This window comes from Aulostomus chinensis, chromosome 10, assembly GCF_037954235.1.
Source record: "Aulostomus chinensis isolate RoL2024-O1b breed Wild chromosome 10, RoL_Achi_v1.0, whole genome shotgun sequence".
Taxonomy (NCBI): domain Eukaryota; kingdom Metazoa; phylum Chordata; class Actinopteri; order Syngnathiformes; family Aulostomidae; genus Aulostomus; species Aulostomus chinensis.
The window spans coordinates 558719-585207 of NC_141329.1; the positions used below are offsets into that span (position 1 = coordinate 558719).

General features: G+C 47.1%; 1 protein-coding gene across 6 annotated transcripts in view; it reads left to right on the forward strand.

Moving 5' to 3' along the window:
- The window catches only part of grik4 (glutamate receptor, ionotropic, kainate 4), a 262496-nt gene that overhangs the window by 178038 nt on the left and 57969 nt on the right, over positions 1–26489 (forward strand). For all 6 annotated transcript variants that reach the window (XM_086215336.1, XM_086215335.1, XM_086215338.1 and 3 more), the window contains 2 exons: positions 2914–3092; positions 9190–9243. In XM_086215336.1, coding sequence (XP_086071462.1) covers positions 2914–3092; positions 9190–9243 — 233 coding nt within the window. The remainder of the gene's footprint in view (positions 1–2913; positions 3093–9189; positions 9244–26489) is intronic.

The following is a 26489-nucleotide window of genomic DNA, read 5'->3' on the forward strand; positions in this document are numbered from 1 at the left end:
CCCAGTAAATATAATGAATGATTGCGGGGTGAGGATCATCATCATCGCTGTGTCAGGGAGGTGGTGAAGGCTCGTGTGCAGTGGGAAGTTTTCACTCATGATTTTGTTTCCAACATTTCAAAGTTACAGCCTGAATTAGCAGCCAAGTCAGGAATGTAGGTCTCAGCTGGCACTGAACGACGAGTCATCACGGTGTTATTATTAACCCCCCCCCCCCCCAAACGTCTCCAGGATTGCATGCAGATGCCATGTTACAGTCAGAGTGATGTGTTTACTCTGTGTGGGGAAGAGCGTCAGCGAGACGATCTGTCAGCTGGCCTGTGTGTAGAAGTCAGCTGGGTGACATTCAGTCATGAGGAGTGTGTGGTTCTACAGTCACAGCACACTGTGCGGCACACCCCCTAAGTCCACAGTCAAACAGAGTACACAACAAATACGCAGTTTACTGCAGTTTACTGTAGTCTGAATGGAGTTTGCTGAAAATTGCTGCTTCTTCAGTATAAACAAATGGATTTGGACTAAACTCTGGGGATTGTGGAGGTTGTAAATTAGCGACTGAGAGAGGATTAATCCAGCTGAGATCCTGCTCATGAGAACTGCTGGACAAGGAAACACATGAATTAACTCTAAAACGTCTAACAGCACTGGAATGACCACCAGTGAAATCCTTCTGAGTACCAAAAATACACACACACACACACACACACACACACACACACACACACACACACACACACACTCAGCACCTCAAATGTTGTAACTTGTGTTTAACAGGATGACAGTGTACATAGATTTAAATCCTGCACACACTGCCGGTATATTTTGGAGGTGCTGTTTTTGTCATGTTTACTCTCACACAGGAAGTGAGTATTGCACAGCCCAAAGCTGCATCTCACCACGGAGATTCTTAAATATGTCCAGAATGTGCCCAGATCCTCGGCTCCTGTTGGCACGGCGACCTTCTTTCTCTTCTTCTTCCCTGTCCATCACTGGACGAGTCCATTTCTCCCTGAAGGAGAATGAGCTGATGCAAGATGCGTGACTGTTATCAACCAAGTGTCGCATCATTGTGTGTGAATGGAGTCCAGACATTCACAGACGAGTATCCATGGCGACCTGCCCAGACTACTAACCTTCACCATCGAACAAAAAGTCCGTCTTACTGATTGAGGACGCAACTTTTGGCCCCCGTTGCACTGGTTGTTCCTTGAATTCTCTGCACACGAACCAAAATAAGACTAAAGAGAGTAAACCTTTCACTGAGCTGCAGGCTGGTGACAAGCAGACGAGAACTGACTCTCCTTTGAACGCAGACAGAAAACAAAAGAGAAAACGCTCTTAGTGAGCGTGTGCGTGCGTGCGTGCACCCACATGCTGTTTAGCCAGCTACGTCTGGTACAGCTCGCCATCTAATGTCATCAGATTGAAGCTGAAGTTGTGTTTGATGCCCTGTGAGCAGCTGTAGCGGCTGCACGCTGGAGGCAAACAAAGATGGTGGTTTAGCTGAAGCTATTTCAAGCTCATCAAAGTTATTCTGCGTTCTGCTACAGAAGAAGCCTGTGTGACAGGTGCAAGACACACGCCGGCATGCAACAGCTGCCAGGAGTGATGAGTGCAGACATGGAGACCAGATAGAGGGAGGCAGGATAGAGGGATGGTAGCAACAGACCGCCATTGAGACATGATGCTGGTGCACTGGAGATGGTGGTGTTGCCACAGCCAGACCAGGGTCGGTGACTGGGTCTGTAACCAGCAGGGGTCAGCCCCAGAAGCTCCAACAAACCTGGGGGGGGCTCCATGATCCTCCAGCTCAACCAGCACATACCCTCACTGTTCCTTCAAGGGGCATTCAGTTGTGGATGGATTTTGTTGAAATTTTGATTGCTGAGGACTGACTGATTAAATCCTGGATCTGATCCAGATCTGATGATGTCATGTCGCCCTGGCGAGGGGACCTGTTCCTCCCCGAATGATTGTTTGCTGGCAGGACATCTGAAAAAATTCTGATACAATTTGGTGGAAAGATGATAAAGAAGTAGTTTAGATTATGGACGTGATGTGGATCCAGTTGTAGATCCTGGATCCTGGTTCTAGACCGTTGGCAGGCCCTAGCTGTTTATCACGGTGTTTTGTTTTTCTGGACATGTTATAGTCAAAAGAAAGCATCACATCATCGAAGAAATGTCAAATGATGACAAATTTGAGCCTATTTGGATGAAATTATCAAGGCAGTTTATTTCTATCAGGGGGACAAGTATTCGTCTCCTGGAGGTGGTATGGATCCTGTTCCGGGTCGATGATCCAGGCGACCTCTATCAGCCAACTGGAAAGAACATTTGGAACTGTTCTTGATGTGTTGTTGGTGTTGTGTATCCACATTGCGTCCGTGGTGGAGGGATGCGTTCTCTGGCCTCTCTAACCCCAACCTCCCTCGCAAGTTGATTTCAACTCCTACGTGTAAATTGGCCTCTAAGCCTCTGCTGATACACGACTGCAAAGTGACGTGTAAATGCCGCCAGGAGCGTTCTGATGAAGCTGGCGAGGCTTGGATTAGGGCAAATCCCTCTTACCTCAGTGGAGTCAAACGCTTTATTACCATGGGACGGAGCACAAGAGAAATTGCTGAAATGTCCCACTGTGTTTGTCAGCTGTGTTTGTAATGTAAGGAAATCAATCTCCTTATTCTGCGTGACACTGGGTTGAGCTGTTCAGAGTGGCATCACTACGGAGGCATGCTGGTTCGTGTCTGAGGACCGTGTGGCTTCGCTTCATCTGCATTCTAATATTCACTTTCTGAATCCTTCATTCACTCCTTTATTTTCCTAACTTTTAAAAAGATGTTTTTAAAGCCCTCATTACAATACCCTTTTTGTGTGTGTGTGTGTGTGTGTGTGCGCGCATGTGTGCGAGTAGGCTTACTGAACCTGGAGCAGCTCCTCAGGCAGTTCCTCATCTCCAAGGAGACTTTGTCAGTGCGTATGCTTGACGACAGCCAAGACCCCACCCCCCTCCTGAAGGAGATCAGAGATGACAAGACCGCCACCATCATCATCGACGCCAACGCCACCATGTCCCATATCATCCTGGAACGGGTTAGTATGGTACACATACTAAGATGGACGGAGTTGATGGTGTCGACAGGCATAACTGCACTGATGAAAATTATTCTCACACATTAAAAAGGGCCAGTGGCAAGAAAAGTAAAAGTAATAAAGTAATTCCATATGTAAAGAACACACACACACACACACACACAAAAAGCACTGTGAGCAGAAGATACTAAATATTTTCACTGCAATAATCCATTTTGCCTCATGAATCACAGAAAGGATGAACTTTTGACAGAGGGAGCAGCTTGAAAGAGTCAAAAATAGGACAAATGAATCAAACGAAAACCTGTTACATCAAAGCACATGATGACAGCATGAAATCAAGCTGTATTCCATGTTTCATCGTCCACAAAAGAAATGGTGCTCAGTTAAGTGGATTAGCATGAGTCATCAAACCAAGGAGCCATTATGTCTACTTTTTAATACTTTGAATTAAGAACAAGATCTTTTAAAAGTCAGTGGAGGAATTTCGTGGACCAATTCTTTCCTGGTTGTTTTCCATTTTACTAATTTTCCCTCATTTGCCAAACTTGCGTAATAGGCGTGATATCGAAAGCCGTGACGCTCATTGTTCGAGGAAACAAGATGACAACATTCCAGAAGACGTCCTCAGCACTGATAAGTAGTTGGCAGGCATCTAACAGACCGGCAGCTTCTCCTGATTGCAGGCATTTCCTCGCACAAAGCCTCAGTAAAGGAGTTGTAGCAGCATATGGCCTGGCAGTAATTAACACACTCCTCGTTATAGCTAGCAGAAGATGGATGGCTGGAGAGAGTGGAGGTGAGACAGTAGGTGGTGTGGAGGGCTCCGTAATGTTCTGTTTATCTCACAACAGTCTTCAGTTAGTAATCTCTCGCCTCAATCAAGCATCCAGGCAGCCATCATGGTTATCTGGTCACCATAGCAACACTGGACACCCTGGGCTCTGAGCAGAGGGAGCCTACAGGGGGATGTCTCTCCTTCTTTGTTCCCTTGTTCCCACCACCTGCCCTCAGTCTCAATATGGATGCTTTCTCGCCATTTACTCCCCAAATGCAAGAAGACAATGTCATTTCATTTCTTCACAGCCCTTCCCCATGTGGTCTTGTTTATCCATCCTTCTATCTCTCACTCTTTTGTCTCCTTTATGTGTCACACTGCTTTTCTTTGCGGTTGTCAAGAGACACCATGCTGCAGGGTGGTGGAAAGTTGGCAGCCCCGCCTCTCCTGTGGAGTGTCACGTTGCCAAACATATCAAAGCTGTGTGCCGGCTTATTTGCTGTCTCAGATGATGATAAGAGTGTCCGGCTTCCCTAAAGGGACAGAATCATCCTTTGTCATGAAACACATTCCATCTTATTTGTCTGTTTACATCTTACATCAAACCCTCGTTGCACAAAGGTCCGTCTCTCTGAGGTTTTAGCATTCAGAGGGGTTTAGGTCAGCGGCGCTGGCATCTGAATGTAATCTTGTTCAGTCAGGCCTCCACAGCTGTACAGAACCAGAGCGCCTGGATTGTGAGCTCAGGATGTGGGGCAGGGTAACCGTGCACGCTCGGACCAAAGGCTGCCGAGGAACAACAGGCAGGCGAATTGGGAAAAAGCTGATTTGAATGCAGAGTGAAGAGCTGAGGGATGGTTTCATGGGCCCCCTGCTTGGATGTTGTTGTGCCCGTTGCTTCAGGTGCTGCAGTCAGTGTGGCACTCAGGTCACCAGGGAATCAAGAAGGGACCCATCAGACCCAGTTGACGTTCTTTGTTTTAGGGTTGAGGAAAAAGGCTCAAAGCTGATTTCAATTCCCCCCTTTTTATCTCAGCAGCAAAGGGTGGCGGGGAATGAGCAGGAGCTCTCGGGCTGGGAAGGATCAGGGCAAAAACCATAGCTCTATTCTCTGCCTGGGTTTTCACTCAGCTCCTTGTTACGTGTCCATGAATTCCGCCATGTGGAAACCATCTGAGTCACGGCCTTTCTGTTTGCTGCCAGAAGCCTTGGACTTTTCTTTATTCGTCAGTTAGCTAGTTAGTTATTAGCACGATGAGGTAACACACAGTTGTCTAAAAAGGACATTTCACATATATAATTATGTCATTATGACCAGAGGCGCTACTTTTATAATCTTAATGTAAAATGACCCATCAGGGTTCCAACAATGGTTAGCAAAACGGTAAATTTAGTCAACAACAAGTGGTCTCAGACTAGTTAGTTGTCATAACACCAGCTCATGTTAGACTCCTCAGAAGTGACATGACACGTCAGAAGAAGGAGGTTCTGACTCCTGGGATGAGGGAGTGCACGCTTCTACTGCCTGTGGTCAGAGACACACACACACACACACACACACACACACACACACACACACACACACACACCTATGTGGGCTGGAGGCAGCAGCTGTGTTTGGCACGTCTTGTGTGCCGTTAGGGTGTTAGCTTGTTTTATGTATTTTTTGACGGGTTGATGAGTGAGACTCCTGATGTTAGAGTGAACGCTGGCGCGATTAGCTGCCGCTGCTCTCCGGTTGTTGTTTCTTAATGTTTGTTATGATGTTCTACACTGTTTGTAGCAGATCGTACAATCTGGGCGAACAGATCGCATAATCTGGGCGAACGCGGTACTGTTGGTCTCTACACTGGGCCCACTGTCAATTCGATCGGTTTGTTAATACCGTGTTTAGGATGTCCAAGTGTCACCTGTAGCGTGTGGTGGTACACTCACCTGGTCTCTGCTACTGTGGTTCGGTGAACGTTGTCTACATCTACCCGTGCATCATGTGGATCCACATTCTGGCTATGAGCTTTGTGTTCTGGTGGACTGTCCTGTCCGTCGTGATATCCCCAGCTTCAACCCTGATCCAATACATGAGCGCGGAGCTCCTCCAACTCCGACTCCACCGAACTGCTCGTCCACCTGTACTGCATCACTTCCCGGACATCTATCGCCCTCCTCAACGGAGGTACATCCACCGCGGAGCCAGACGGAGCGATTGCATCGATGACTCCAGCGCCATAAACTCCATCTGGTCCTCCGCCCGCCGCCGTCCTCGGAGTAACACCCGTAGGAAGGTGGACCACAGTGCATTAGCCAGCCTAGCCAGGTTGGCTAACGTCGCCTTCTCCAACCAGCTCTGCGACGTCAAACTGGGATTATTCAACATCCGTTCCCTCACTGGCAAGGGACAACTATTGCAAGACCTCCTCCTCGACCGCAAGTATGACTTTCTTTGTCTGACGGAGACGTGGCAACATCCTGATGACTTCTCTCAGCTGAACGAGTCTACTCCTCATGGGTTTGTTTACACCTGTCAACCCCGTCTCACCGGCAGAGGTGGAGGTCTCGCGATAATACACCGCGAGACTTGGAAAGTCTCGTCTGTTTCAGTGCCTGTCTCTCAGTCATTCGAGTCTGTGGCACTACAGCTGAATGGACCCACTCCCGCTGTGCTTGTGAACATCTACCGCCCACCTAAACCAAATAAGGTCTTCATTGATGAGTTCACTACATTCCTCACCCAAATCTGTTCACTCTCACCCAACATAATTCTGTGAGGTGATTTTAATATTCACATGGACAACAAAGATCACCCTCTCACTAAAGATTTCACTTCTTGCCTGGACAGTTTTGGACTTCAACAATACATTGATTTCCCCACCCATAGTAAAGGCCATATTTTAGATCTAGTCTGCTGCTCTGGTGTTGCCTTAGGCTCTAGCATGTCTGACCACATGCTTATCTCATTCACCCTGAGCCTGACACTTTCCAAAACCAAACAGTCACGTATCATATCCTTCCGTAACATTAAAAACATTAATATAGCAGACTTCAAATCAGGCATTGACAGTTTCTCCATCATCACCCCCCCATCCACCCCGGATCAACTGGTTTCTCTTTACAATGATGGTCTACAGACTCTGCTCAACACACTCGCCCCCCTCAAGACCCGGACCGTTTCCTTTCCCCACTCCGCCTCCTGGTTCTCTCCTCATCTACGTCAACTGAAAGCCAAAGGACGTCAGCTGGAGCGGCTTTCTAGAAAACCTGGACTCACTATCCACAAACAGATGTTCCATGACCACATTCTTCAGTATAAAAACGCACTCTCCTCCGCCAAATCCCAATATTTCACACAACAAGTCACTGCTGGTGCGGGGAACACCAGGGCCTTGTTTTCACTGGTCAACAATTCACTCCGCCCCCCTGACTCCTTCCCCCCTCACTTCTACTCCACCAACCACTGCAACTCCCTGATGTCATTCTTCAATACAAAAATAACCACCATCCACCAGCAACTGACCCCTCATACGTCCAGCTGTCCACCTCCATTTGTCCCCCACCCCCCAGCCCCCTTCCTCTCCTGCTTCCAACTCCCCTCTGCCGCTGATTTATCCAAACTTATCCGGAACTCCAAGCCATCCACCTGCCAACTTGACCCCTTGCCATCCTCCCTGGTTATAGCCTCCCTCCCGTCTCTGCTGCCCCTGATAACTGCCATCATCCATTCCTCCCTCACCTCTGGTTCTGTCCCATCATCTCTTAAATCCACTGCTGTTACTCCAATACTGAAGAAACCTGGTTTAGACCCCAACACCTTCAATAACCTTCGTCCCATCCCCAACCTTCCATTTCTCTCTAAAATTCTGGAAAAAGTAGTAGTGTCACAGATCCAGGCCCACCTCTCCAACAATAACCTCTACGAGCAGTTCCAATCCGGTTTTCGCCCTCATCACAGCACAGAAACAGCCCTCCTTAAAATCACCAATGACCTTCTGTTGGCAGCTGACTCCGGACTATTATCCATTCTCATCCTTCTCGATCTGAGCGCGGCTTTTGACACCATTTCTCACTCCATCCTCCTCGACCGACTTGCCTCCATTGGACTATCAGACAGGACTGGTTCCGCTCATATCTCTCTGGCCGTACTCAATTCATTCAGTTAAAATCTTTCACATCCAATCCCTCCCCCCTCTCCTCTGGTGTTCCCCAGGGCTCTGTCCTTGGCCCTATCCTTTTCATCATATACCTCCTCCCACTTGGACTGATATTCCGTAAGCATAACATCTACTTTCACTGTTACGTGGACGACACCCAGACCTACGTTTCCTCCTTCAAAAAACATCTCAAAACTCACCTTTTTAGACAGGTGTATGGCTGAATGCCCTCTTCTGTGCTCTGCTAGAGACTTGTGTTGTTGTTGTTCTTTTAAATTGTGCATGTTTTATTGTTTTTAAAACTGTTGTACGGCGACCTTGAGTGCCTTGAAAGGCGCCTTATAAATAAAATGTATTACTATTATTATGTAGCGGTTGCTTCCCTGAGACCGATGCTAACTAACTTCCTCCCTCAAGCACCATTTCCTGTCCCAGTCACCAGGGTTTGAGTATTTCTGCGCGACGGTGGCTAAAAATACTCAGAGGCTCCATACACACTCCTGAGAAGTCATTCAAAGTTGAATAAGGAAAGTTGTATTTGGCTGTTTTTGCCGTGATGATTGGCGTCTCTCCTCTTATTTTTACTCCTGCAGAGTATTTCTGTTGAATATTCAGTGACATACAAACACCCACGCGGAGATTACACTTTTTGATATTGCAGCTGAAATATTCATCCCTTTCTGAAAATAAACAGGGTTAAATGGTTTCATTCTGTTTGGTGTGATATCTGATACTTATTGATTTTAATCTTAGTATTCCACCATTGCAGCCTGATTAAACAGAATCTTCTTTCGCTAACAATTGTAATAAAATGAAACTATGGAAAGTTCAGCATGTCCTTCACAACTGCTCCTCTCTGTGACTTTGATTTAATCAAATTGTACGACGAGCGTCGACCAGCATACTGATGCCCCGGTGAAGTTAATTGCTCCGTTGAGAGCCGTCGTCAGATAAGAATGTGTCTGTTCTTATCAAGATCTGGATTTGATCTGTCTGCTGCAGAGTGGAGCTTGAGTTACACCGAACCACTGACCTCCCACCCCTCCTTCATTCTTCACTCGCTCCACTCTCATCTCAACACTTCTTCTGTTCATTCTCCAAACCTGGAATGTCTGTTCTGTCTCTTACATGTGCTTAACCTTTGACCTCGTGTCCCTCTTCTTTTGCTGTCCAGGCATCAGAGCTGGGAATGCTGTCCGTCTACTACACCTACATCTTCACCTCTCTGGTAAGGAGCTTGTACACAGCAGTACTCGAATACTCTGCTGCTGTAAAACTTTAATTGGTACTTATCCATTAAATCAGTGATTGAACGGACAGAGAAATTACAACCTGCCTGTATTACAGCCAGCGATTTTCTCCCTGACTGCAACTCAGACGCCTGCTGAATGGACACAACTTGGCGCTCATTTTACTCAGTGGTTGACATTATTTATGAATCGAATAAAATGAGTACAGTCATTTCTATAACAACCGTTATTATCGTTGCCTCCATTTTCCCGATGATTGTAATTGGTCAGAGTGATGAAGCGTCTTCAGCTGGAACAGCCACGGTCCTCCTCTTCCCTCTTTTTGTCTTTCTTTGTGCATTGTGAAGTAAGTTGTACTACGATACACTTGGTGTACTACATCAGCTCACGACATTGTTTATTTGAAGGAATGTAGGTTGATTCTCATATTCAGTTGAGAGGAGTGTAATGGTGTACTTCGTAACTGGTTGGTTGAGTTTATCTACTACTGTGAAGAAAACTTCCTCCAGATTGTTTGCAGTAAATGTGACAGATATAGAGGCAGAAACTACAAATGTTGTTTGAAAGTGGAAACTGAGCAAGTTTTTGTGCTATACTGCACTGTACTGCAATACTACTGCTATACCACACAATATCTTACAAAACTGTACTACGCTGTACTATACTACACAATATGTTACCATTCTGTACTACACTGTACTATAATACAATATAAGATACTAAACTGTACTCCACGATATTATTCTGTACTGCTCTATACTACACTCACTAAATGAACCCTCTAGAAAAGGTTGAGTGTAAAGATGGGAGGAGTCTGTGAGTCGGCGCTCAGTGGCAGACGGAGGGAAGACTTGTTTGGGCTCATCCAAGCGTCTGGAGGGTCACTCTCTGCCTGCCAGCCGCTTGTCTCCCAGATTGTGTATTTTTTTTCTTATTATTATTGTCATCATTATGATTATTATCATCGTTGTTGTTGTTTTCCATCCATCCATCGTCATCTTCCGCTTATTCCTTACTAGTAAGGGTCGCGGGGGGGTGGAGCCTATCCCAGCATCTATGGGCGAGAGGCGGGGTTCACCCTGGACAGGTCACCAGTCCATCGCAGGGCCAACACAGAGAGACGAACAACCATTCACACTCCCATTCACACCTACGGTCAATTTAGAGAATCAGTCAGCCTCGTCCCCCTCTTGATGTCTTTGGACTGTGGGAGGAAGCTGGAGTACCAGAGAGAACCCAGCAGGAACTGGGAGAACATGGAGACTCACCCAGAAAGACCCCGTGCTGCAGCCGGGACTCGAACCCGGAACCTTCTTGCTGTGAGGCCACAGTGCTGACCACTGCACCACCATGCAGCCCCGTTGTTGTTGTTGTCGTTATTATTGTTGTTGTTTTTATTGTTGTTATTATTATTCGATTGTGCCCAAATTCCTTTGCTACACAATACTCAACAGTACTAGACTACACTATAATATACACTTACTGGCCACTTTATTAGGCACACCTTGCTTGTTCCAGGTTGGACCCCCTTTTGCCTTCAGAACTGCCTTAACCCTTCGTAGCACAGATTCAACAAGGTACTGGAAACGTTCCTCCGAGAGTTTGGTCCATATTGACATGATAGCTTCACGCAGTTGCTGCAGATTTGTCAGCTGCACATCCATCATGCGAATCTCCCGTTCCACCACATCCCAAAGGTGCTCTACTGGGTTGAGACCTGGAGACTGTGGAGGACAGTCACCTCATTGTCATGTTCAAGAAACCAGTCTGAGATGATTCCAGCTTCATGTCATGGTGTGTTATCCTGCTGGAAGTAGCCATCAGAAGATGGGTCCACTGTGGTCATCAAGGGATGAACGTGGTCAGCAACAACACTCAGGTAGGCTGTGGTGTTGCAACGATGCTCAATTGGTACGAAGGGGCCCAAAGTGTGCCAAGAAAATATCCCCTCACCAGTACAGCCCCACCAGCAGCCTGAACCCTTGATCCAAGGCAGGATGGATCCATGCTTTCATGTCGCTGACGCCAAATTCTGACCCTACCATCCGAATGTCGCAGCAGAAATCCAGACTCATCAGACCAGCCAACGTTTTTCCAGTCTTCTGTCCCATTTTGGTGAGCCTGTGCGAGTTGTAGCCTCAGTTTTCTGTTCTTAGCTGACAGGAGTGGCACCTGGCGGGGTCTTCTGCTGCTGTAGCCCGTCTGCCTCAAGGTTCGACGTGTTGTGTGTTCAGATGCTCTTCTGCACACCTTGGTTGTAACCAGTGGTTATTTGAGTTCCTGTTGTCTTTCTATCAGCTGGAACCAGTCTGGCCGTCCTCCTCTGACCTCTGGCACCAACAAAGCATTTTCGCCCTCAGAACTGCCGCTCACTGGATATTCTCTCTTTTTGGACCGTTCCCTGTAAACCCTCGAGATGGTTGAGCCTGAAAGTCCCAGTAGATCAGCAGTTTCTGAAACACTCAGACCAGCCCGTCTGGCACCGACCACCATGCCACGTTCAAAGTCACTTCAATCACCTTTCCTCCCCATTCTGATGCTCGGTTTGAACGCCAGCAGGTGGTCTTGACCATGTCTACATGCCTAAAGCCATTGAGTTGCTGCCATGTGATTGGCTGATTAGTAATTTGCGTTAACGAGCAGTTGGACAGGTGTGCCTAATAAAGTGGCCAGTGAGTGTAATTTCAATATTATGATAATTATTGCATCTGTCTGTCTGGTGCGATATTGGTTGAACACGTCTGTGTCACTCAATCACTCAAACTGTGGCGTGTTGGAGGCGCGTTCCGGGTTCAGAACACGTGCCTAATAAACTGGCCAGTGAGTGCATGATATATAATGTATAATACTATACTGCACTTCACTGTACTACTAAAATATACTATGGTACACTTAACTGGTCTTTACCACACTTTACTATATGTTTATAGAGAGACAGCTTTGTGTGTGGGGGGGGGGGGGAGACGTGTTGTCTTGGAAACTGAAGCTGGGCTTGTAAACTCACCTGCTAGCTGCTCTCTAATGGTAATGAATGGGGTTCAGAGCACTTGGCTCTCGTAGCCATGGAGCTGATTCATATCAGGCTGAGTTATGACTCATTAAGAGTGGACTGCCGCCATCTTTTCCTCCGCAGCTTTGACATAATGGCATCTCTTATTATCATGCGGTTTCCTCTTCTCCCTTTAACCTGCCTTCCTTGGAGTCAAGCTCCATCATCACTCTCCTCTGGTTTGGTCGTCCATGCCTGTTAGTGGACACATGGTAGATGAGGACTCTTCATCGCTGTCACTTCTTTCACAGCCATTTCTTTAAATCCACCCATTGCTCAGTGACATCACTAATAGCCCCCGCTAATGGTCAGCAGCGCGCCCCCGGGCAGCCTCGGACGTAATGTGGAAGCAGGGAATGGAGAATAGAACCACCATGGTCCCCTTACTTGTCGAAATAAATGATGCATCCAGTTAATTGTGGTTTTCAAATGTCTCTGCAAGTTTTGCATCATTCTCTCTCTCTCTCTCTCTCTCTCGCTCTCTCTTTCGCTCTCACACACACACACACACACACACACACATTTATATAAAAGAAGAGGATGAGAAACAAGTTTCATTACGACTCTTTGCTCCTGCAGCCCATTTTCACTCAGAAACATTTCATCCAGCACTGTGCTTGTGTTTCCATCCTCTCCTCCAAGGTCGTTTCATCGTTGGATCAACTCTTCCACGCCATCACAGCTTCTTTATCTGAGCTCATAACAGCCACCATTTCAGCTGTGCTGGTGATAGATTACCTGTGACTGGGATTTACTGGCCACTCAAGGTGGCTTTTCTGTTGCTTAGTAACTGTTGCTATGCATCTCAAGCTACAAGTCACATAGATGCACTTTTATTAAAACCCTGAAGGCAAATTTGAGGAACATGGCAGTTTGTATTTGAAGCAGAAGAAGCAAAGCAGGTGTCTGATTCCGGACCGACAGCTGTGGGTTCGATGTGTGGCAACTGGTGCTGCTCATCTTCTTTCATACGTAACTAACAGAGCGAGCGCCCTCACACCATCCGAGGGACCTGAGCCAGAGCTTCCCAGTCCGAGAGCTACTCACATACCATAGGGAGGATTCCTTCTCGCCTCTTTGTCCCGCACCAGCCATCATCCAGGTGGTCCTGCATCAACTGGTTAGGTTAAGTAGTGGAGTTGAAGCCTGTCACCTCTTTCTCTTCTGATGGCTTCAGTTCCCTCCACCTCTGCCGCTCTTCTCTGTTCTCCAGCCTCCCTTTGTAAGCACTGAAGTTTGATGGCATTGCCCATCTCCCACCCATGGTGGTGATAGTGATCTGGCTAATTCACCTGGTGGAGGATTAGAAGTCACAGAGAAATGAGGCACCTTTGAGGTCTAATGCCCTCCTCTGCTCACCTCAGCAGTGTTCTGGGGAGGCAGCTGCAGAGGTGGAGATGCTCTGTCTCAGCTGGGCGGTGTGACCCTCACAGGTCGATGAGTGTGAACACACAGCCTTCTCACTGGCTGTGGTGCCACCACACACACCTGCTTCCAGGCACTTAATTAGTAGCACACCCTGATGGCATCAGCCTCACCCTCCCGGCCCCAGCGGCAGCTCCAACATTGGGAAACCTGTCAAACTGGAATATCAGTGCAGGCGTGGGCCGCTCAGGCTCCAGCAGCAGCTGAGGACAGCCAGAGGTTTGGGAGCAGAGCGCAGCTAGCGGGCCGCGCCTTCAAGCTCTACACAGAGTTAGTACACATAACTAACTATCAGTCAGTGGAGAATTAACATACAAGCATGCAGCAGCTCAGATCAACTCCATCACATCTCCAACTGGCTGAGCCTGAGGGTGGAGCTAAATTCACTGGAAACAGCCTCCAACATCCCCATGGTGGCTGTGTGTCAATGACTGGCGGGTCCAGTCCAGATCCTCCCGTTAACTTGACTTGCACATAAAAATTATCATGGCCGCCCTGCATAAGCCTCTGTGTTAGAAGACACAGGCTGTTACCAAACATACTTACTCCTTGCCAACCATTTTTGCAGTAAAGATACTATAACTGTGTTGAAATACTGCTACTGAAACAAAAGGATACTGAGCAGTTGTTAAAATCAAACAATAGAACATGTGATTGATATTTCGGTTAATGCATTGATGAAATTATACAGAATGCATCTCTCAACTGCTTATTTTCTAAATATCAGATATCAGAAAGCCTTTATTGCATAGAATGAAATTAAGAAACGATGATAAGCTGATATCAATTCTAGAAGGGAGCAGAAACTGAAGAATGAAAGGCAGCTTCAGAACTGTTCTTAGTCATCTTTCCTCTCACTAACTCGCTGTGTTGATTTATTTTCCTGAGCACTTTAGTGTTTAGCTAGGTCTTGTTTTCTTGTACTTTACAAGGACAGAAGGCATCATTCCCACTGTTGTCTTAGTAACTTGACAGTGTTCACAAAATAAAAAGAGAGAGAGTGCAGAGAAGCTGCGAGGTGCAGGGCTTTACTCTTCTCTGCTGTGTCTGGGAACATTTTCTGAGCTTTATTTGTCGGCACCACAGAGTTTTTAGCTTTTGATGATTTCCTGTTAGCTTACATTTATCTGAATCCTGACGTCTTCAATTGTAGCAGTGTTAGAGAATAGCTTGCTAGCACAGCCTCTCATTAACTCTGGAAGATACTGAAATGGTACAAACATAATTAACTTAACGTGCCTGATCTCATAAGAAAACAGAACCAGTTTGTGTGTGTGTGTGTGTGTGTGTGTGTGTGTGTGTGTGTGTGTGTCTGAATGTGTGTGTGTCTGACTGTGCCTGCTTGTGTGTGTGTGTCTGCAGTATGAGCATGTTGCAGGAGTGTGTAGCAGGATTGTGTAGCCCCTAGCAAGAGTGTGTAGCAAGACTGTGCATAGCAGTGTGTAGCAGCAGCATGTAGCAGTAGCCTGTAGGAGGAGCCTGTGGCAGCAGCATGTAGCAGGAGCATGTAGCAGGAGCCTGCAGCAGCAGCATGTAGCAGGAGCCTCAGGCAGCAGCAGCATGTAGCAGGAGCCTCAGGCAGCAGTAGCATGTAGCAGGAGCCTCAGGCAGCAGCATGTAGCAGGAGCCTGTAGCAGCAGCATGTAGCAGGAGCCTCAGGCAGTAGCATGTAGCAGGAGCCTCAGGCAGTAGCATGTAGCAGGAGCCTCAGGCAGCAGCATGTAGCAGGAGCCTGTAGCAGGAGCCTGTGGCAGCAGCATGTAGCAGTAGCCTGTAGCAGGAGCCTGTGGCAGCAGCATGTAGCAGGAGCCTCAGGCAGCAGCAGCATGTAGCAGGAGCCTGCAGCAGGAGCATGTAGCAGTAGCCTGTAGCAGGAGCCTGTGGCAGCAGCATGTAGCAGGAGCCTGCAGCAGGAGCCTGCAGCAGCAGCATGTAGCAGGAGCCTGCAGCAGCAGGATGTAGCAGGAGCCTCAGGCAGCAGCATGTAGCAGGAGTCTGTAGCAGGAGCATGTAGCAGGAGCCTCAGGCAGCAGCCTGTAGCAGGAGCCTCAGGCAGCAGCCTGTAGCAGGAGCCTCAGGCAGCAGCATGTAGCAGCAGCCTGTAGCAGGAGCCTCAGGCAGCAGCCTGTAGCAGGAGCCTCAGGCAGCAGCATGCAGCAGGAGCCTGTAGCAGGAGCATGTAGCAGGAGCCTCAGGCAGCAGCCTGTAGCAGGAGCCTCAGGCAGCAGCATGCAGCAGGAGCCTGTAGCAGCAGCATGTAGCAGGAGCCTCAGGCAGCAGCATGTAGCAGGAGCCTGTAGCAGGAGCCTCAGGCAGCAGCATGTAGCAGGAGCCTGTAGCAGGAGCATGTAGCAGCAGACTGTAGCAGCAGCATGTAGCAGGAGCCTGTAGCAGGAGCATGTAGCAGGAGCATGTAGCAGGAGCCTGTAGCAGGAGCATGTAGCAGGAGCCTGTAGCAGCAGCATGTAGCAGGAGCCTGTAGCAGGAGCCTGTCGCAGCAGACTGTAGCAGGAGCCTGTAGCAGGAGCCTGTGGCAGCAGCATGTAGCAGGAGCCTGTAGCAGGAGCCTGTAGCGAAGAAACAAAAGTGGATATGTTCTGCTTCACACAGTACAACACCGTCAGATTTGATATGTTTAAATTCTGCTTTATTCCATCATATGATGTATTGTATCTGAGGTGTGAGGGTCAATCCTGCTGTGATGCCTAAATTAAAATGATTCAAGGATTAATAATTCCTTATTTAAGATCAAATTGATTGCATTTATTATTCATGAGTTTTCTGTGCAGTTTCAAAATAAGGCCTGAGAAATGTGCTGCAGCTGTTGATCAGTCACGCAGCAGAAGCGCCTGTGATGAGAGATGAAAGTGTTCGTTGGTGCGAGCATGTTGGAGTAAATATGCAGCTACTATGTTGCATGGGTCAAATATTGATGTAGACATTCCCTCACAAATCTAAAATAAACTTTTAGGTTTAAGATTCTAAGATTATAGACATACATTTTTTAAGTGTTCCCTCCGTTGTGTGCCTTCTCCCTCTGTCATCTATCACTCCTCTCCTCTGTTTCCCCGGCTGTGCTGACACTTCATTTATCGGAGGTCCTGACGTCCCTGACTAACGATCTGCCAGACTGCTCCCCTGCCTAATCTGTTTCCCCCGAATCATCTCGAGATGCTCATCAACGTCCTTCCGCTGCTCCCATCGCGTCTCACAGCTGCTGTCAAGCCCACTTATGGGTCTGACTTCTTTCACTCTTGATTTCAGTTCTGCTTTTTTTATTCTATTACCAGTTTATTTAACATTCTGCTGAGAAACGGTGAGAGAGGCACGATTAGCCGGATGACATAAGACTGCATGTTAGTGATGTTTGAAGGTTGCGTTACGCTCTAGATGGTAGTTACGAGTCGGTTCATACTTGTGCATGTTGTTACTTGTTATTTGGTAACAGCCCCGATCAATAGTAACATCTGAGCAGATGAGACGATCTTGAAAACATGACTGATCATTGATCAGTTGTACTGGATAGTGCCAAAGCTAGGAGCAGGCACACACACACACACACACAGACACACACACACACACACCTGTACGGGCGATGGTCTGCGTGGTGGGACTGAGCTCCTCAGGAGGTTTGCATGGATCAAATCAGGTTGCGAAGACTCATCATGTGTTGACGGGAAGCCTAATGTCATTTGAAGGTTAAGTGAGCCTGCGATTGGCTCAGCAGCGCGTCACACGCCACACTTTCACTTTGTGATGTCAGTTTGAGTGCTGCTGAAAGCATGCAGGCGTGTGCATACACACACGCACAGAAAACAATCAAAAACAGGCTTTGACACACAGCGCTGGCTGACATATTATCGGTCTCTGCAGAGCTGAGGCCATTCGTTCAACACCCTCCGCCTGTTTGTTTTGTTCATGTTCCATTTCCCTCCACACACGCGTGATTCCTCTTGTCACTGCAGTCATTGTCAGGCCCCAGTTCCTCAAGAGTTGCCTGCACTTCCTGACTGCACAGAAGGACACACACAATGATAAAAGCTGGTATAAATAAACCCACGCACACGCACACACACGTAGCAACTCAGCCTGCTTTGCTAGCTGCCTCCCCGTCCTCCTGCAACAGGCTGCATTTTTAACTCCAGCAGAAACCCACGCCTGCACTATCCCAGACCTCCTGGCGATGTTTGGGTTGTGGAGTCAGCTGGTCCGGCTGACATCACCCTGCTCTGCCCTCATCCCTCGTTCTCTTGAGATGAGCACAGAGGCTGATGAGGCGGTTGGCCTGCTGGCTCTCGTCCTCTCTGATCCCAGCATGCCTCCAGTTCTTCCTCGTGCTTTCATGGCTAGCGGTGCCTCTGATGAACAGATCAGATAAGTCTGTGTCCTTTGACCTCCGCAAACATCTCACTTCAATTATTACATTTATTTTATTTCTTGCTGTCAATTTTTTGCCAGCATCCTCTCCCCCTCTCTTTCAGAAATCAGAAAAACGTTATTGTCTGACGTGACATGACGGAATATCTTCTCCAGCGTGGTTTCAGTGACGAAGACAGACAAACTGACACAAAACGAAAACAGCATCCATTTCTCCCTCTCTCTCTAGCACTCTCTCTCCACGGAAATGTCTCATTAAGGCCTTAGGGCCTCTTATAAGTACCTTCAGGCTCAGGCCCTATTATGTTTGCTCGTTTCTATTCTTTTTGTGGTTTGTATGGCCTTGATTATTGTCCAGGTGATACAGAATTCAATTTCACGTGTTCATTGTTCAGGTAAAATGCCTTGGCCCATACATGTGAAGGAGTGCAGGGAGCATCGACCTTTTCCTCCATCTGCAGTGTGTTAGAGGTTCAGAAGACTTATAAATCCTGAAACTCTTGTCAGTCAAACTGCTTTAGAGGGCAGCCACTGTGACTGTGAAAATGATTGGGATTTAATTAATTCCCCTCCACAGCTTATGTAAAGTTCATATTTCCCTGTTTAGACACAGAGTTTGAGAATCAATCAACTGAGTAATAGAAAAGGTAATAAGCTGCGTGGACGGTGACAACAGAGAGCTGCAACCAGCCAGAATGTAAACTATGTCATTGTTGTGTCACAAAAAATTTGTGTACTGGCTGCTCAGTTGTTATGCAAAGACAACAATTCACTTTTCCAAGATTTACATTTGCTCTGTGTGTGTGTGTGTGTGTGTGTGTGGATACATGTAAACATATCAGCTTTCCACACTTTAATTTGAGGTTCAGACTATGGGCCAATATTAATTTCCAAATTGGACATTTAGTAATGATGTAATAATGATTTGAAGTAGTAGTTGTAGTAGTTGTAGTAGTAGTAGTAGTAGTAGTAGTAGTAGTAGTCCATCCATGTTCCCCCTCTCCTCCTGTTGAGGGTGGTGGGGGTGGAGCCTATCCCAGCAGCCTTCCCCCTGGACAGGTCACCAGTCCATGGCAGGGCCAACACATAGAGACAGACAACCATTGGCTCTCCCAGCCACGCCTACGGTCAATTTAGAGTCTGGATTAACCTGGTCCCTCTTGATGTCTTTGGACTGTGGAGGAAGCTGGAGTACCAGAGAGAACCCAGCAGGAACAGGGAGAACATGGAGACTCACCCAGAAAGACCCCGTGCTGCAGCCGGGGCTCCACCCACAACCTTCTTGATGGGGGGCCACAGTGAGGACCACTGCTCCATCGTGTTGTCCAGTAGTATTATTAGCAGTAGTATTAGTATTGTTATTATTAGGAGTATTGTTATTATACTTGTATAAAAGTCAACAGTTCCTCCTGTCATATTTTATTTATTAAAAGAGCCTCAGCATTTATCCTGGTACATTTTCCAGCCCTGCCAATGTTCCAGTTCTGCTTTGGCTCATAATTATGGGTTCTTATATGTTTCCATCCCACCATCATCCACCTGTGTCTCATCGCACAGGTGTTAACGGTGAGTGTCACCACCAACTAAGTCACCGCCGCTCCTCGTGGTTACAGATAGAAGTAGGCTGCTGGTTGGATACTCAGTGGTAGATTCTTGTTCCTCCAGAACACATTCACCTACCCACTGATCCTAGGGAACCAAAGCACTGGGACACCAGTCCGATACGGAATGCTCGACTGACACCACGAGTCAGTTAATTATGATCATATCAGGTCGCACAGTAGATCAGCGGCCAGAGTCTGACTCAGATGTTTCATTATTTAGTCACTGGCTTGTTTAGATGACCATCTCACTGATGAAGAAGCTTCTGCTGTTGTGTCCCTTGCTTTTGAGGGTTAACATGTCGGGACAAGAGATCTCTTCCTGTTGTTGGGTTTGATTGAAAGGGTTTGGATTTTTGTATCCCAGTAATACATTTGTACGATTACAACCACCGTGAGGTTGAAGCTGCTGCTCCCCCTGAAGCTGAGGTTGAAGCTGCTGCTCCCCCTGAAGCTGCTGCTACCCTTGAAGCTGAGGTTGAAGCTGCTGCTCCCCCTGAAGCTGCTGCTACCCTTGAAGCTGAGGTTGAAGCTGCTGCTCCCTCTGAAACTGAGGTTGAAGCTGCTGCTCCCTCTGAAACTGAGGTTGAAGCTGCTGCTCCCTCTGAAACTGAGGTTGAAGCTGCTGCTCCCCCTGAAGCTGCTGCTACCCTTGAAGCTGAGGTTGAAGCTGCTGCTCCCTCTGAAACTGAGGTTGAAGCTGCTGCTCCCCCTGAAGCTGAGGCTCAGAGTGAGACAAACCATAACCCTAAACTAATTACAGAACCATTTGATTCATGTCATGTGCTTTTATGTTTAATTCCTTTTGTTTTGTTTTTAGTTGCCAACTTTCACTGAAACGTCTAGAGTTTTTGACGCGCATGTCTTAAATGTACTGAGATGACCAGAAGCTAAAGCTGAAACTGTTCAAATGCATTCCAACGTTTGTGCAGTGATGATGTAAAGCAGGTTCAGAGGGACTTTGGTAGGGGTGTATTGGTTCATCTGTAGATCGATGAATCAGTTTCTCTTCCTAAGATTCAACTGGATCGATCTGTGCTCAGCAAATTGGCCTTCCGAATGACACATATCGATTAAAAATGGAAAAGGAATCAAGTAAATCGTTACTGTGAAAATGTACCTTGGATTTAAGCACAGCAAACTTGAGAGATTGTGTGTTTTTGGCGCTTTTAGACACGTTAAACGTTACTCGATTGAGTCTGCCTGTCTGTGACGTCAGCGGCACGCACCGGCAGAAGCGCAACTCTCAGCAACAACACAGCATGGCGGATGGCAGAGGAGAGAGAGAAATTTTCCAGCCATCGTTTCGGTCAAGAGTATGGAAACACTTTGGCTTTTATAAAGACGGAGGAGTTCGAAATAAGTCGGTCGCTGTTTGTAGAATATGTACATGTGAAATAAAAACAACGGCAACACGACTCATCTGTTCAGCCACCTACTGAGGCGCCATGGGATTTCACAGGACCAGGACCGTCCAGGCAACCCCTCCAGCGTTACCGCTGCTGCAGCAGAGCGAGGTAACGCAGCTCTGCAGGAAGCTCGAGTCTCGTGAACATGTTTACAAAGACACTTGGCCGAAACTCAGCTCGGGCCAAAGAAATTACACTCAAAATCCAAATATCCATGATTTTAAACATGATTCCCTTACAACAAACAGCAGAGATCTATGAAACTTGGCCTGAACTGTCCAGGATCCAGGTATTTATGTCACAGTCACAACAGTTGAAGTTTTGGCAAAAAGTTACTGAATCAATATCAAGACACTGAATCGAATCGAATCATATCGTTCGAAATTAATCGGCAACCATGAATTGTGATTCGAATCGAATCGTTGTTAAAATGAAGCGTTGTGCCCCTCGTCTTTGGCGATAGAGGAGTGTGTTCGAGACACCTCCAATCACCTGACGTGAGTCGGCCTTCATCAGCCAAACGTAACTTTCCAGCAATAATAAAACACACTCCCTGGCAAGACTTGCTTACCATAAAATTATAAAATTTGGAAGTGCTTGGGTCTCTTTATGTGTACCGATTAGACGGACAGTGGCCGGCTGCTTGTGTAAATGAAGGTAAACGGTTGAGAGCAGAGCTGCAGACCTCTGTACGTGTGCAGGCCTCAGCTGTATTGATTGCTGTGCGTCAGCCCTATTACCACAAACTCTCCCTCCGAGCCCGAGTCTGGATGACTCACTGTTGACAGTTGTATTACAGCCTATTATCTTCCAAATCCCAGGGCTTGAGTCTCACAGCTTACTATAGGGTCTTTCTAGGAAAGTTGAAATTGGACTCCATACCTGACTTCCTTTTCATGCTCTATAACTTTCCTTCTGTCATCACAATCCTCCGCTGGGCTTCTCTTCCTTCCTTCTGCTCCCTTCTTTCCTTTGCTGCTCTCAATTCTTCATTGCTTCCCTAAATTCTTTCATCTTCTACCTTCTATTCCACTTCAGTGTTTAACGTTTCCATAACCAGCCGTCCTGAGCCTGATTTGTCCTGTTTAATGAACTACAAAGCTGCCGAAGTCACCGCAGGATTCGGTAACTTTACACCCCGCATCCCAGCCTTCCCCCGCTGCTGTCAGCTGAGATCTCCCACAAAGGAGCAAATTCTCCCCTTTACAATTTCAGCATGTCTGTGGTTGCCAAGAACACGCATGCACTTAGCACTAATGAGTCTGTTAATTGCTAAGTGACATTGAAAAATGTTTGAACAGTGAACAGTTTATCTTCTTCTGTTCATTTGGGTTTTTTGACCCCATTTCATTAATTTCACGTCCCATCCCTATCGAACCTCTTGAACCGTCACATCTGCTGCGTACCCTCCTGTGTGTTTATGAATGCAGACATGCACACGCCCGTTGTGACACACCGAGCATCGACCAGAAAGTCCTTTGTGACATTTGAAGACAATATCATGTCCAACTTTTGCTTCTTGAAGTATCCTGATGGAGCTTTCACTCTGATGGAATCCGTCACTGTAGTAAGATTATTAAGCCAGAAAAGGCAAATCTAGAGAGGAAGTTCCCAACACCACTGGACTGAGCTGCTGGCTGAGCTGATCACGTCCAGTCAGGATCAGCGACCCAGACCAGCGCTGCTCCTCCACATCGTCTCTTTTGTTCGTCATTTCAGCTCTGCAGTTAGCAGTGATCGTTCAGAAAGACCGTAAAGAATCTTCAGACCACAAACCCTTGATTAACTTGCCGTTTAATGTGGGTGCTCCTAAAATTCAGGCCTCCCGAGCAAAGTTCCTAATCTAATGTAACTTAATTAGTGTGTGGTGTTATCACAGTATCAGTGTCATTTCCTTAATCAGATGGCCTGCAGCAGTTCTGAGTTCCATCACAATGCAGAACACCTATTAAGTTGTTTGTTTAATTGGCAGCAGAGGACAAAGAACGGGTGGAACACTTAAAATGAAGCAAATGAAGATGTGATTAAAAGCAGCAAAGATAAGCAGGGTCCTGATGCCCCCCCAGACAGGAATCAAAGGGGGGTTCTCAAGTCTACATCAAGGGTTCATTTTCACTCATGGAACATTTGCTTTTGTGATCTCCTTCATGGAACCCTGCTCACATTTGCATGAGTCGCTTCCTGGAAAAGAAAGGGAGCAAACATATGTCAGTGTCTACAATATTCATGGCGCTTTTTGGCCTCCACCAGCCTAAAAGTGGTTCTGGGCACGAGGTCTGTGCCTCACAAATAGGCTGTTAGTGTTGCCGGTCCGACACGATTCTATGAATAGTGGACTGAAATTGTTCATTTGTTTCCAACACTGCAGGAATGCTGCCAGATTGTTTTGATGTATGTGGCTATTAAAAGCTTTGAAACCCAGCTAATGTATCAACAGCAGCCTGCTGTGCCCAGGTAGATGCGGCGTTAGGGTTACGCTGATCTCACCGAATGAATCTAACATGCCAGTGTGACAATCTGAGTGACCGATTAGTGGCCTGATGCACAGTGTGACTGGAATACAGCCATGCAGGTCATATGCAGCCGCAGGAGGCCAGCGGTGACGCTCAGCGGAGAATATTCCACTAACGTCCGCTAACACCGCAGGCTCACAATAAGTTAGGAGGCTTGACTTTGGTAATTGTCCCTCTACTTCCATCCCAAACGTGCTGGAACATCATAGGAGGCTGCAGGAGGCTTTAGAGCTCAGCTGGAACTCACATGGCAGCTGATACAACCATGAAAGACATTCGCCCCAAACTAAAACTCAATGACGCTGCCAGATAAAGGAAAATCACCAGTAAGATCCCACGAACACCCCAAGGGTTTGGCTGTCCCGCCTACTCAAAGCATGTATGTATGTCGCTGTGATGTCATATGACATACATGATTTTCACTGAAGATGCACAGAAGTAGCCTGGAAACAGGAAGAGAAACCAGTGTGTGCAGGCCTGAGAGCTTGTGACCCTGCCCCACAGATGCATGTGCTTCACCTGCTGCTGTGGAGCAGCTGGATGCAACAGCAGCTAAGTGGCTAAGATGGTAAGATGATTGCTGAAGGTGCTGCAGGAATCTTCCAAAAACAAACTGGAGTCATGAGGTGCCTCCAAACTGCATGCGAGTCCTGAAGCGTCCGCATGTCCGTCGCCTCTCTTGGCCCACAGAGGGGGCTGCTACCTCAGGTTATTCTGCCTTTACCTGAACCTGCGCTGCTCTGCTCGTGCAGCACGAGTGAGGTTTCTTTTCTAAGTTTGTTTTGCAGTCAATTCTGACGAGGGCAATCAACCATTTAGTGCTTAAAAAAGGAGAAAACAAAGAAGTCTATCCTCAAAGTTACAGTCGGCCACTGCAAAGCCACGAACACTAGCTCTCATTTCCTGGGTTTGATAAGAATTAGCTGCTGAATTTTACAATTTGTTGCTGACCTTTTTCTTTTCCTCTTCTTTTGTAAACTAGAATAAATTCATGACCATAACCTAAATGTGGAAAATCAAAGGTATGAGAGGTTTTGGCACTTTCTAGAGAGAGCAGTGTTCCTTGATGATAAAAAGCTACTTTGTAAAGTTACCTTGATGAATTTTAGGCCTCAGTGTCTGAGTCAAGGATGCGGTCTTCTGTGGAGCCACATTTCCAAGCCTGGAGTATAAAACTGGATGAAATGTTCTGAAAGGAGAAAGAGGGAGCAACAACCAGGGAGAAAATGGAGGATCTCATGATGATTATCTGAGTTCCTGCTAGCTGCTCATGCAACGAGAAATAATCAATAGCCAATCACTGCATCGGACGTGACTGATGAACTCTGTTCATTATCAGCATGTCTCAGCTCATCGTGTCCAGCAGCAGCGTGTCAGCCTCAGCTTGAGCAGCAACATGTTTCCAGAGAAACTAGTCCCTGTCGCAGCTGGTGGAGCCCAGAATGGAAGCAGGGTGAGAACCTGGACCCAGATTGAGATGAGCCCAATCTCCAACAGAGCAAATGCTGCTGGACACGCTGCATGTTTGATGATGGTTATGTGTCAATGTGTTGGTTGCAGCTTCTCTCTGCTCTTCTTGTGTTTTGTAACATTTACTTTTGTGACTGTCTTTGGGACAACTCTGATTTCTGGAAAAATTCTGCCTGTGAGTCATTCAAAGTGTGGCTTCTGTTAATTGTTGAGACTCAGTTGACGTTCTTGCGGTCTTCCTTCCTTCCACTCTTGAACTTCAGCAGGCGACACTGAATTTTAATGCACTGCAGCAAAGTTCTTCAAGCAAACAAATACTCAGATAATTCAAACTCCATTAAATACTGAGACATTTCACATTCGCCATATGAAAAAAGTGACAAGAAGAAATCTAACACTCCCTCCACAGCATGCATACACATTAAAAGAGTTCCCCATACAGCTGAACTTGTGTTTCAAAGTTTTATATATATTGTCTGTACTTTCTCAGATGTGTGAAGAGTCATTTGAGATACCTGAGGTTCAGTAGGAGGAGGCTGTACGATGTAGCAGCAGAGATGCATTCAGCTGATGTCCTTGGAGCCTGGAGACTCACCTTAATCTTCACGTTTTCCTCCTTTCTCAGGAAACAGAGAGCTGAAAGAAGCTCCTTTATCTGGAGAGAGTTTTCTGCTCTGTGTTTTATAATTCTTTATGTGTGATGGTGGTTTTCCACCAGTGTGAAGTGTGTGTGTGTGTGTGTGTGTGTGTGTGTGTGTGTGTGTGTGTGTGTGTGTGTGTGTGTAGGCTTGAGTTCATGACAGGATATCCCACAAGCTCCTGGGATCTCATTACTCACCGGTGAAGCTGACTGTATCAATAAACAGCCACTGGTGACACGTTGGGCTGTTTGTGTACATGAACGCTGGTGTGAACAGGTGAAGGTAGAGGAAACCGTGATGAGGATAAATGATGTACAATTCCATAAAAATGATCAAAGAGAATAACAGAGGAGGTGGAACTGCAGCGTACAGAGGAGACATGTCTGCAGACTGAGTGGCAAAAGTGAAGCAACACTTTTTGGTCGGCTGGCTCAGGTCCCAGGTGTTGATTGATCTCCAGGTGACAGCCGGAGTCAGGGGCCCTTGGCCAGGCTGTCATCCCCTCACACACACACCCTCCCCCCAACCCTGTCTTTGCTCTGTCGCTCTCTCCCTTTCTCCCCCACTGCTTTTTAAGCCCACAGTAGTGCCAACTAATCTCTCACCTTCTCTCTCTCCCCTGTTTCAGCTTCTAGCTCCCTGTCCTCCTCCTCCTCCTCTTGCTGCCCTCATCACCCCTTCAGTCATGACAGTTGGTCTCTGCTGCTCCCTTCTACCCTCCAGGTCGCTGTGGCCACCC